General features: G+C 45.7%; 1 protein-coding gene across 5 annotated transcripts; it reads right to left on the bottom strand.

The window, feature by feature from the left end:
- Positions 1-783: 783 nt before the first annotated feature.
- LDHA (lactate dehydrogenase A) lies at positions 784-12,002 on the bottom strand. Of its 5 annotated transcripts, none has more exons than XM_008062830.2 (8): positions 11,772-12,002; positions 9,461-9,610; positions 7,599-7,716; positions 6,190-6,363; positions 5,325-5,498; positions 4,497-4,614; positions 2,128-2,251; positions 784-1,508 (listed from the first exon to the last, which is right to left on the bottom strand). In XM_008062830.2, the coding sequence occupies exons 2-8, from the start codon at positions 9,584-9,586 to the stop codon at positions 1,344-1,346; spliced, it is 999 nt and encodes a 332-aa protein (XP_008061021.1). In that variant the 5' UTR covers positions 9,587-9,610; positions 11,772-12,002; the 3' UTR covers positions 784-1,343. The 5 variants fall into 5 exon arrangements, with proteins under 5 accessions (XP_008061021.1, XP_021570562.1, XP_021570565.1 ...); XM_021714887.1 differs by lacking the exon at positions 11,772-12,002 and adding an exon at positions 9,837-10,044; XM_021714890.1 differs by lacking the exon at positions 2,128-2,251.
- Positions 12,003-12,295: the final 293 nt, after the last annotated feature.

Below are 12,295 nucleotides of genomic sequence, written 5' to 3'. Positions count from 1 at the left end.
GAAGGATCTCCCGGAGCCCAGCAGGTTGAGGCTGCGGTGGCCGGGAGCGGCCACTGCACTCCAGTCTGGGTGACAGAGTGAGACTCCAACTCAAAAAAAAAAAACAAACTTTGGAATTACAGGCTTCTTTTGGGGGTAATTATAATACTCTAAGGGTAGATAATGGCAGGGGTTGTCAACTATGTGGTTATACTCAAAATCCACTGAATTGTATACATGAATAGTAGAGTACCAGTTACATTAGCACTTATCAAATATCTCATATATTGGCCGGGCTCAGTGGCTCAGCCTATAATCCCAGCACTTTGGTAGGGCAAGGCGAGTGGATTGCCTGAGCCCGCAGCTTTGAGACCAGCCTGGGCAACTTGGCAAGATTGGGTCTCTACAATCTACAATAATAAAAAATTAGCTAGGCATGGTGGCACACGCCTGTAGTTACAGCTACTTGGAAGGCTGAGGCGGAAGGATTACTGGAGCCCAGCAGGTCAACGCTGGGGTAGCCATGAGCATGACACTGCACTCCAGCCTGGGTGACAGAGTGAGACTCCAACTCAAAAAAAAAAAATAAATCTCATATAATACCTTGGGGCTTAGTAAAGTAAAGCTATTGGTTTTGATGGAAGTAGTACCAGAACAACCCAGTTGATATATACCTTCTATTAGTTAATAGTACCCCTTAAAAAAATATTTACAGGGTTGCCCAAGAATAGCCTATTATTTCCAAATAATTTAATGAATAGCAGCTTTATGGCTTTATCTTAATAAAATGAATTACCAAAGTAGTCACTGTTCAAGGTTTATTTTATGTTTCAGTTGGTATGACACTTGGATAGTTGGTTGCATTGATCTTTCTTTTTACATTATATGGTAATGTACACTACTGATACAAATAGCACACAAAATAAGATCCTTCAGAACAGTTATGCACAAGACATGCAATACTGGATTTATACACTGGATCCCAGGATGTGACCGACGGGAGAAAAACAGCTGGACTAGGCATATTCGGTGAAAGAACCGGGAAGTTACATAACACACAGTAAATACGCATGTGATTTGAGGGGCAACTGCAGTATGTGCAGATTGGCAGTGGTGCCTCAGAGGTGGTAAACTATTTCATACTAACCAGTTTAGGACTACACAAGATAAGTACCATCCAGCATCAGGATATAGCTGTATTTTTATGAACCATTCCGATTTCTAACTTTAGGAATTGATGTTCTTCCCAGTCCATCTTAATTGACTGCTTTAATCACAGATCAAGTGAAAAGGACAGCGTGCACAAGCTCCAACTAAAATCCTGGTGTAGCCTAGACAGTGTAGTAGTATGATATTAGAAGACTTTAAAATTGCAGCTCTTTTTGGATCCCCCAGAGAGTATCTGCACTCTTCTTCAAACGAGCCTCTTCCTCAGAAGTCAGAGTCACCTTCACAAGGTCTGAGATACCATTCTGGCCCAAGATGCAAGGAACACTAAGGAAGACATCATCCTTTATGCCATAAAGACCCTGAAGGCAAAATGAAAAATATTTTATATTTGTTTATGCATTCCAGTGTTTCCTAAGACTTACATTCTCTACAATGATGAAGTTTATGTAATACAACTTGATAAACAAATTCCTTTCCAGATGTTCAGTTATGATACACTGAATAGTACAAAATAAAGTAATTAAAAATAGCAACAAGAGCCAGGTGTAGTGGCTCACAGAGGACTGCTTGAACCCAGGAGTTCAAGACCACTCTGGGCAACATAGCAAGACCTCATCTCTACAAAAAAAAAATCAAAAAATTAGCCAGACAAGGCTGCATGCACTTGTAGTCCCAGCTACTTAGGAGGCTGAGGTAGAAGGAGATTGCTTGAGTCCAGGAGTTCGAAGCTGTGGTGAGCCATGAGTATGCCACTGCACTCCAGGCTGGGCAACAGAGTGAAACTCTGACTCAAACAACAACAACAACAACAACAAAAACCCAACAATTCAACTATTTCTTTCAAAAAAAAAAAAAGTTGGAGGTACATTTCACTTAAATCAGTGATTGAGGATTTACATTAATCGGTTTTCTCAGAACAATTTTTTAAAAACCAGGAAACAAAGCATTCAAATACAGTGTATCACTACACAGACCTACCTTAATCATGGTGGAAATTGGATGCACCCGCCTAAGATTCTTCATCATACTTTCTGCCAAATCTGCCACAGACAGTCCAATGGCCCAGGATGTATAGCCTTTCAGTTTGATCACCTCATAAGCACTGCAGGATAGAAAGGGGAATGAAAGGGAAGGGCAAAAAAATGAGGATAGGAGGAAAAAGAAAAACAACGCTTTCACTAAACACATTTTATAGTGAATAATGCCATTGATCCATTATATATCTAAGAGTAACCTTTGCATGTACTAGTTATGATTAGCACTTATATTATCAAGATACTGAGCATAAGGATGTTCATAACAGTACTGCTATATAGTAAAAACATGACAACCCACCCAATGCCCTCCAACAGAATGGCTAAATTGTGGTATCTTCATAGAATGGAACATTATATAGCTGTCAAAACAAATTAACTATTGTTACCTAAAAAACTATTGAATGATTTATTATTTTTTTATTGAGTTGGAGTCTCACTCTGTCGCCCAGGCTGGAGTGCAGTGGCCCACTCACAGCCACCACAGCCTCAACCTGCTGGGCTCAGGTGATTCTTCTGCCTCAGTCTTCCAAGTAGCTGGAACTACAGGCACATGTCGGGTTCATTTTTTTTTTTGTAGACATGAGGTCTCACTTTGTTGTCTAAGCTGGTCTCAAACTCTTGGGCTCAAACAATTCTCCCACCTCCAAAAGTGCTAGGATAACAGGCATCAGCCACCACACCTGGCCTGGATATTGAATGGCTTGGATATTGAATTTTTATTTTTTATTTTTTTGAGTTGGAGTCTCACTCTGTCACCCAGACTGGAGTGCAGTGGCCGCTCCCAGTCATCGCAGCTTTGACCTGCTGGGCTCTGGAGATCCTTCTGCCTCAGCCTTCCAAGTAACTGGAACTACAGGCACACACTACCATGCCCAGCTAATTTTTTGATTTATTGTAGAGATGAGGTCTCACCAAGTTGCCCAGGCGGGTCTCAAACCTGCAGGCTCAGGCAATTCACTCACCCCAGCCTCCGAAGGCGTGGGATTACAGGCTGAGCCACTGAACCCGGTGGATATTGAATTTTTAAAAATCCAAAATTACACATATAATAATTGACTCAGGATTATCTCAAGTAGAAACACAGAATTTACTCATTTCCAAACACAAGCAGACTAGTAATTATGTCTCAAAAAACACTATAGTTATTGGACAGTTAATGTCAGTGTTTGAGTTGGGTGGTGAGTTCATAGGTTTTATTTAAACAAATACAAATAAGAGGACTTTGGCTAGACCAATCATGAGACTATGTCATGAAGCAAGGATTATGATTCATCTTCAATTCTACAGACATAAGGTCCACACATAACCACATAGGTGAATAATGCCACCAAGCCAAAAGCGTCCCTATCGCAACAATTTGTAAAAGTTAGTAAGTTTTTATTTCTCTGGGATCTATTATCTGCAATTGCTGGGTTGTATGATAAATCCACCTTTTTTTTTTTTTTTTTTTTGAGTTGGAGTCTCACTCGGTCACCCAGACTGGAGTGCAGTGGCCACTCCCGATCACCGCAGCCACACCTGCTGGGCTCCAGTGATCCTTCCGCCTCAGCCTTCTGAGTAGCCGGAATTACAGGCATGCGCCACCATGTCTGGCTGATTTTTTTATTTATTGTAGAGATGAGGTCTCACTGCCTAGGCAGGTCTCAAACCCACGGGCTCAGGCAATCCACTCACCTCAGCCTCCCAAAGGCGCCGGATTACAGGCTGAGCCACCGAGCCCGGCCTCACCTTTTTTTATTGAGTTGAAGTCTCACTCTCGCCCAGACTGGAGTGCAGTGGCACACTCCTGGCCACCGCAACCTTGACCTGCTGAGCTCCGATGATCCTTCCGCCTCAGCCTTCCAACTACAGGCGCATGCTACCACACCCAGCTAATTTTTGATTTATTGTAGAGACGAGGTCTCACCAAGTTGCCCAGGTGGGTCTCAAACCCACGGGCTCAGGCGATCCACTAGCCTTGGCCTCCCAAAGTGCTGGGATTACAGGCTGAGCCACTGAGCCCAGCCAAATCCACTTTTTAATTTTAAAGAAACTGTCAAACTATTTTCCAGAGTGGTGATTCATTTTACATTCCCACCAGTGATGTATGAGTGACCCAGTGTCTCCACATCCTTATTAGCATTTGGGGCTGCCATTATTTTTTATTCTAGCCACTCTTTTTTTAAATCTGTTTTTAGAATATGACCCTTAACAAACAAGTGTTCTCTCTAACAGAAAGTTCTCAAATGCAAACGTTATTTTAATTTTAGTCTTTTAAATAAAAGTAATAAATTTTAGCCTTCCATGTTGTCAAGTTATGAGCTCTATTACCTCTCAACAACCTGTTTGTGAACCTCTTTCCACTGTTCCTTGTCTGTATCAGTGCCTAAATCTGGGTGCAGATTCTTCAAGGAGACACCAGCAACATTCACTCCACTCCATACAGGAACTAAAAGATAAAGTACAGAATACACTTATTTTCATGTACCAACAGATTAGTAATTGTGACCCATTTTTCTAATTCTCTTAGCTTAGAAGGATTACTCCCTTCTGGGAGAAAACATTTAGGTCAAGACTACCAATACGGTCCTTAGTCACTTCTAGATTAGATTTTCATTTACTTACAGTATATAAAAAAAGGTTCACTGTATTCTAACATCTTTTCCTAACCTATTAGAATATTTAATCCTTATATATTCGTTTCTTGCTAGCTTTTTTTTTTTTTTAGAGACAGGGTCCACCCAGGCTGAAGTATAGTGGCAGAGTGGCACAATCACAGCTCATTGTAACCTCAAACTTCTGGACAAACACACGTAACTATGCCAGGCTAATTTTTAAAACTTTTGTAAAGGCAGGGTCTTATCCAAGCTGGTCTCAAATTCCTAGCCTCAAGCTATCTAACTGCATGATCATAGCTTACTGCAGTTTTGAACTCCTGGGCTCAAGCAATTCTCCCACCTCAGCCTCCCAAGTAGCTAGGGCTACAAATGTGTGCCACTACACTCATCTAAATTTTTAAACTTTTTATAGAGACAAGGCCTCACTATGTTGCCCAGGCTGGTCTCAAACTCTTGGCCTCAAGCAATCCTCCTACCTTGGTTTTGCCTGTCAATTTTTTATACAACCTTTTTAAAAACAAAAAAAATAACTTATGCTTACCACTAGAGTCCCCATGCTCTCCAAGGACCCACCCATGACAGCTCAGTGGATGAACTCCCAGCCTTTCTCCCATTAGGTAACGGAATCGGGCTGAATCCAGATTGCAGCCACTTCCAATAACACGGTTTTTGGGAAAGCCACTTATCTTCCAAGCCACATAGGTCAAGATATCCACTATGAAGAAAACATTTAGGCAAAGATATTAGGTGAATCATTAGATAATGATTACCTATTCAAGATATATTGCTCTGTATATATCTTAGTATTTATCATGACTAACTGATAAATTTTATGAAAATAAACCATGTATCATTTAAGCAAACAGCTATTATTCACAAACATGATCTTGGACCTCAGCCTTCCAAGTAGCTGAAACTACAGGCATGCACTACCAAACCCAGCCAATTTTTTTTTTTTTTTTTTGAGTTGGAGTCTCACTCTGTCACCCAGACTGGAGTGCAGTGGCCACTCCCGGCCACTGCACTGCAGCCTCGACCTGCTGGGCTCTGGCGATCCTTCCGCCTCAGCCTTCCAAGTAGCTGGAACTATAGGCACGCGCTATCACACCTGGCTAATTTTTTTGATTTGTTGTAGAGATGAGGTCTTACCAAGTTGCCCAGGCAGGTCTCAAACCCGCAGGCTCAGGCAATCCATTCACCTCAGCCTCCCAAGGCACAGGATTACAGGCTGAGCCACCGAGCCCGGCTCCAGCACATTTTTATTTATCGTAGAGACCAGGTCTTGCCAAGTTGTCCAGACTGGTCTTCAACCCCCAGCCTCAGGTAATCCTCTTGCCTCCACTTACCAAAGTGCTAGGATTACAGGTGTGTCTATTTTCTGCAGTAAATGCAGTTAAAAGTCTTACCTGGATTCGAAACAACAAGCAACTTGCAGTTTGGGCTGTATTTTACAACATTAGGAATGATGAATTTAAAGATGTTCACATTGCGCTGAACCAAATTTAGACGGCTTTCTCCCTCTTGCTGACGTGCCCCAGCTGTGATAATGACCAGCTTGGAGTTTGCAGTCACATTGTAGTCTAGAGAAAAAACAATGACCAGACTGAGGCATTTAAGAGAATTCTTTTACTTTGACAGCAAAACTTGTTCCATAAACTTCTTGTATGGACCATTTTATCAGGGTTTTATGTACATTGGCAGATAAGTGCCCCTACTGCCCCCCAGGTCCTTCCTTTAGTTTTTAGAGTTTTATCATTGTGACCCCTTAAATGGAGGAAGAACATTCCTTATTTTCTAGTTTTAGTCACTTTGTAACTTTATATAATTATGACTGAGGAGAGCTGGAAGGAATCAAGCGTATTATTTCATTCCCATATCAATTCCTTATACATCCTGCAATTTTTTGCTACTTGAGTTCAATGTTCACACTCTTCAGACTTCTGTTTTCACTTAACTACTTAACTGTTGCCCTATCAGCCCATGCAATTTTTTTTTTTTTTTTTTTGAGTTGGAGTCTCACTCCGTCGCCCAGACTGGAGTGCAGTGGCCACTCCCGGCCACCGCAGCCTCGACCTGCTGGGCTCCGGCGATCCTTCTGCCTCAGCCTTCCAAGTAGCTGGAACTACAGACGTGTGCTACCATGCCAGGCTAATTTTTTTTTTTTATTTATTGTAGAGGTGAGGTCTCATCAAGTGGCCCGGGTGGCTCTCAAACAATCCACTTACCTTGGCCTCCCAAAGTGCTGGAATTACAGGTTGAGCCACCGAGTCCAGCAATTTTTTTTTTTTTAAGGCAGAGACACCTTTACGCCCAACAAGCATGTTTTGCCCTGTTGGCACAAGACAGTTAACCCAGGGATGAAGGGAGTCAACAATCAAGTAAATAGCCAATGGCTGTCAAATATCAAAACAGACATTATTTGGGCCCACATTCTATCCAGGTTTTCTGGCTAGTGCTGGTAAAGTGTGAAAGGGTCAAGCCAAGAATATTTGCTGAACAGGCTCATTAACTATATTCTCAGTCTTGTGTTATATGTGTGAAAAGATGTGGGAGGAGTAATTATATTTAACTTAAGAGTCTGAACAAATGTGGTCAAATATAAACCTAAGGTTTGCAGCTTTACTCATTAAGTTTAGATTTCCATTTTAAGTCATTTATTAGAAATTGAAGCTTTGATAGTCACAAGCTCCAGTGGAAAATTGTTCCAAAGCTCTCATAACCGGCATTTTAAAAAATCTTTGTAGAGCCAGGATTTCAAACCTGATAAAGAATTTAAGTCTAGCATGAACTACAATATAAACTTATCAAAACCAACCTTTTCCAGAGACAATTTTTGGTGTCCTAAGGAAAAGGCTGCCATGTTGAAGGTCCATCATCTCTCCCTTCAATTTGTCTTCCATGACATCAACAAGAGCAAGTTCATCTGCCAAGTCCTAAAAGACATAAGATCTTTAGTTAAATGGGAAAATGCTACTTCCAGATATTTAGAAGGGCATAAAAAAATTTATGTATTTCTGGCACAAGAGAGTTCTGCCACTTCATTAGTACAGTATCAGGAGATACTTCAAAGTAGAAGCAGCCCCCATTTTAAAAAATGACTCACAGGTACCCCCACATGTAGCTAGCACTAACCCTTTCTCCAGCCCCATTTCCCCACCAGAGCAACATTTACAGGAGTTCTTGGAATTAAAAAACAATATTCTGGACCATTCTCTGTTTCTAGATATGAACCAACACTAACAGTTTTATATACAGATTCATGCATTGAATAATATTGGCAAAAAATATCTGTATAGTTGAATCTAAAGGTTTATAGGTGCATCTCAAACCAGGAGCACCAACCATAGCTTTAAAATAAATGTGGTCAGTCATTATCAAAAAGGTTATTCCAGCTACAGATCTATCCCACATTATCTACAATACAATGAGTAGTCTGGCAGTTGCTATTCTCACCCACATCTGAGTCAGAGACCATCACAGAAAAAGACTATAGGCGGTTAGTAGGTGTGGAGGAAAACAGATGGCATCAATTTCTGATCCAGTGGGTAAACCCTGAAAGTTGGTGTATTATGTGGCCTCTCTTAAGAACACATATAGAGCAACCTGTGTTGTTACAAGACCTTTGCATAGCTCATTTCTGCCTTTAGTCCTCTCTCATTTCAACCCAATTCTATTCAGAACCCAGAATTCGAATTCATCATTTTACTCTAATAAGAAACTCCATATTGTTGTATGGCTGTCTGTGAAATAATTAATTAATTTAAAAAGAAACTCCAGCCGGGCTCGGTGGCTCAGCCTGTAATCCCATGCCTTTGGGAGGCTGAGGTGAGTGGACTGCCTGAGCCCGAGGGTTCGAGACCCGCCTGGGCAACTTGGCGAGATCTCATCTCTACAATAAATCAAACATTAGCCGGGTGTGGTAGCGCATGCCTGTAGTTCCAGCTACGCGGAAGGCTGAGGCGGAAGGATCACCGGAGCCCAGCAGGTCGAGGCTGCGGTGGCCAGGAGTGGCCACTGCACTCCAGTCTGGGTGACAGAGTAAGATTCCAACTCAAAAAAAAAAAAAAAAGAGTTTTGGCTCGGCCAGGCTCGGTGGCTCAGCCTGTAATCCCAACACTTTGGGAGGCCGAGGCAAGTGGATTGCCTGAGACCGCAGGTTCGAGACCCGCCCAGGCAACTTGGCGAAATCTCGTCTCTACAATAAATGAAAAACTAGCTGGTGTGGTAGTGCGCGCCTGTAGTTCCCACTACTTGGAAGGCTGAGTCGGAAAGATAACCGGAGCCCAGCAGGTCGAAACTGCGGTGGCCGGTAGCGTGCCACTGCACTCCAGTCTGGGCAACAGAGTGAGGCTCCAACTCAAAAAAAAAAAGGAGTTTTGGCTCATTTAAAGGCATAAACCCTTCCTTTTCACTGGTAGATAATCCTTGCGTGTTAACATAGGACAGTGAATTTTAGGAACTGACTATTCAGCCTGGTAACCTTTGATACTTTTAATTTCAGATACCCTTTTAATATGTCATCATGCTTCAAAAGTTTGTTTCACATAAAGTTCTTTGAATAAGTGAATGAACCTAAATATTTTTATATACAATGTGATCATACAATTCTTGGAGAGGGTGTGGGAGGAGAGGGTGGGGTCAAGGTATAGGCTTCCACAGTGGTGCACTCTCACTTACCTTCATTAAGATACTGATGGCACAGGCCATGCCAACAGCACCAACCCCAACAACTGTAATCTTATTCTGGGGGGCCTGTTCTTCCTTCAGAAGATTATGAATCAGCTGATCCTTGAGAGTTGCCATATTGGACTTTGAACCAAAAGGAATCTATACGGGAGAAAAGCATTTCGTGTCACTGCATCCTCTCAATGTTTATTAACCAAGACCTATCCTGGAAAAAGCTTATTTAACTTTCTTTTTGGGTGCTTGCAACTAAAAATCACATGACATGACTACAAAGGAAGAGGAAAAACCCTAGATGTAACCAAAGGAGAGCCGAAAGGCCTAATACCAGGTTCTGCTCGGGCTAGGGTTTCAGAGTGAAGGACCTCACCTTGGCATGGAAAAGGAATATCGACGTTTGGGTGTATGTATAACCTCCTGAAGGCTCACTCATCTTGGTTTATTAACCCCAAGTGGGGCCGGGCTTTTCTCGGATAAGATCACCGCGAGCCACCTGCCCAGCTCTCCTTCAGTCACTCAAGTGCACTGCCACGCCCCTCTTGTAAGGACCAGAGACACGTGCAGATACAAGTATTAACGGCTACAGGTTTCCATCCCAATGCAGAGGAACGTGTGATGAACTTTGCGCAAGCGCGCTGACTTGCTCTCCTGCCCACCCCCGAAGAAGGGGCGGAGATCGGACCCACAGCTCCGACTCTACGCCCCGCCCAGAGCCGGAAGATTAGCGGGCCCCGGAAACCTGCGCGCATGCGCCTTTCGGAGCGCTGGGACAGACGAGTCTAGAGGCCGCTGGCCATTGGGAGGTGGGCACGGTACCAGACGGCGGACTGCGGGGAAGCCCCGCCCGTGAGCAGAGACAATCGGGAGCTCTCCTGCTCTGTGGGTCAAAGGGGATTCAGACTTTAGACCTAGTTAGGGCCCTGCGAGCAGACACCAGCCACGTGAAGGCCCGCTGGCAGGCAGCCAGGCCTGGCGCGCGGCCACCGCCAGACTTAAAATCCCTCTACCAAGAACCAGGAGCTGTTAACCAACCGGATATGGCTTCGGCCGTGATCCTTGTTGCAAAGGTGTGAGGCACGCTATGCGGAAATGTTTTCAGTACAAGAAGTGGAGAAATAACTGCTGAGGGCCTGAAGCCTGGTGCCCTAAACTCATATTTGGAACCCTCTAATGCTAGACCTGGGGAAGGGCTTTCCACTGTTAATCCAACCCTGCACTGCATTCGCCGGAGGGAATTTCACAGGTTGCATCCCCAAATCACATCGTCTAGTTTTGACATCGCCCCAAAGGGCAAAAGTCCGAGAGGATCGCCAGGAAGGCAGTCCAGAGTCACCAAGATGGAATAAGGTCTCTCCTTACAAATCGCTGCTATTTCTAGACAGCCTTGTAAGGTTTCTAGCCTGGCGGGGGAAGGGAGAGTCTGCAGAGACCTGCTGGCTTCACTAGACCCTCGGGCCAGTGCTCCAATGTTCCCTTCAACGGAGGGGCTGGGGTGAGAGAACACGGGGTGGGGGGAGGGTGCGTCTGGTAGCGAGAGCCCTGAAGAAAGGAGGTCTTCCCCCACCTCTGCCACCTACTCATTATGACCTTCTGTCCTAAACGTCTCTCAGCTTTAGGTTTCCCCGTCTGTTAAAAGGAGGGGATGGTACCGCAAGACCCTACTCTCAATAAGCCGACCAAGGTGCGGGAGGGCTGGGATTCTGCCATCCTCGTGCGCCCCGCGCTTAGCGTAGCCGGGATACACCCGCAGCTGCTTAATCTGTATCCTTTGCGCGGAGAGCGCCCCATAATCTCCAGGCAGCAGCCACTTCCACGGAGCCCATCTCTCGAGCGTCCCAGGAGAAAAATGCAACCCGTGCGGCGCTCGGCCGTTTTCCGGCTTCCAAGAAGCCGCCCCGAACACGCCGAGGCCTACGGGTTCCGGGAACCGCATCCCGAGTTCTGTGCGGTTCGCCGATTTCAAGCCTAAAGTTCAAACCCAGAGTTACCCCCGCCCTATAGACCCATCGCCTGCTACTTCTTCCGCATCCACCCGGGCTTTCGACCCCAGGGTGGGTGCGGCAAGTCCTCGGTTCCCCGGCGCGGCCAGAAGCCACTGTTCCCGCCTAGAGCAAAAGCAGGGCGCGGCGGACCCCGAACCCACGCGTGGTGCGGGCCACCGCCCAGAGGTCTCGGGACTCTGCTTCTGGGAAGAGGCGCCTCCACCTCCCGGGAGCCAGGACCCCGTCGCGAGCAGCGCCGCGGAGCCCGAGGCTGTTCGCTCTCCCTCCCCCGCGGGCGCAGTGCGCGCCGGGGCCGACCGTACCGGGAGTGCACGTCTGGCGGGCGTCGGGGGCGCGCAGAAACGAGATCCGGACTCGGCGGCAGCGGCTCCAGCACTCGGCGCCGGGCGCGGGAGGGGCCTTAAGAGGATCAGCTAGGCTGACGTCAGAGGGGGGAGCCGGCGGACGTGCTGGAACCCACGTGTGGGTCGGGCTTGGGGGGCTGACGCGGAGACAGGCGGGGCGCTGGGGAGGCCCAGGCGGCGCGCGCAGCCGGACGGAGACTGGCCCACGTGTGTTGGGACAGCTAAGGGGCTGCCCAACGCAACGCCGCCCTCCAGCCGAAGTTGCCTCTTCCGTAAAACGTGGAGGTTGGCTCTCAGGAAAGGTTTGAACTGTTGCTTCATCGCTGTTCCCAGTGCGCAGAACAGCTCCAGCACGTTAATAGGCACTCGACAAATACTTGTTGGGTGAAAGAAAATGTCTAGCACAGCGTCAGCCTGTCCTTCCCCAAGTCGAGTGATCTCAAAACTTGACCGCGGCTTTTTCCCCTGGGGCCAAGCCTACC

This window comes from Carlito syrichta, unplaced genomic scaffold (assembly GCF_000164805.1).
Source record: "Carlito syrichta isolate Samal-C Ts95f unplaced genomic scaffold, Tarsius_syrichta-2.0.1 Scaffold305865, whole genome shotgun sequence".
In the NCBI taxonomy this organism is placed as follows: domain Eukaryota; kingdom Metazoa; phylum Chordata; class Mammalia; order Primates; family Tarsiidae; genus Carlito; species Carlito syrichta.
The sequence above is the reverse complement of the archived record's forward strand: the minus strand, read 5'-3'. Positions and strand labels throughout refer to the sequence as shown.